The 408-nt window shown below is 70.6% G+C and overlaps 1 protein-coding gene across 1 annotated transcript in view; it reads left to right on the forward strand.

The window, feature by feature from the left end:
- Nucleotides 1–408, forward strand: part of NKPD1 (NTPase KAP family P-loop domain containing 1) — a 9,167-nt gene that overhangs the window by 5,402 nt on the left and 3,357 nt on the right. The window contains 1 exon segment of the mRNA XM_077747211.1: nt 5–407. Within this exon segment, the coding sequence (XP_077603337.1) occupies nt 5–407 (403 nt within the window).

Below are 408 nucleotides of genomic sequence, written 5' to 3' on the forward strand. Positions count from 1 at the left end.
TGCCTGTACGAGTACGTGCCCGACAACGTGGTGTCCATGCGGCGCATCGTCAACACCGTGCCCATCACCGTGCGCCTGCTGCAGCAGCAGCACGCGGGCTTCGGGGGACCCACGCCGCGCCAGGCCGTGGCGTGGGTCGTGCTCGCCAACCAGTGGCCGTGCCGCCTCAGCTGGGCGCTGCAGTGCCTGGAGGACCGGCAGCAGGCGGGGGGCGCGCCCGAGGCCCGCGCGCGCCTCTGGGACGTGTTCTGCGACAACAGCCGCGAGCTGCACACCATGACCAAGGCGCTGCAGAACGTGCTGGACTTAGACGGCGACCCCGAGCTCTTCGAGCGCTTCCTGGGCGCCGACTTCCCCTTCACCGTGGCCGAGGCGCAGAGCCTGCTGCGTTGCACCGTCAACCTGGAC

The sequence above is a fragment of the Crocuta crocuta genome, unplaced genomic scaffold, assembly GCF_008692635.1.
Source record: "Crocuta crocuta isolate KB4526 unplaced genomic scaffold, BGI_CrCroc_1.0 scaffold334, whole genome shotgun sequence".
In the NCBI taxonomy this organism is placed as follows: domain Eukaryota; kingdom Metazoa; phylum Chordata; class Mammalia; order Carnivora; family Hyaenidae; genus Crocuta; species Crocuta crocuta.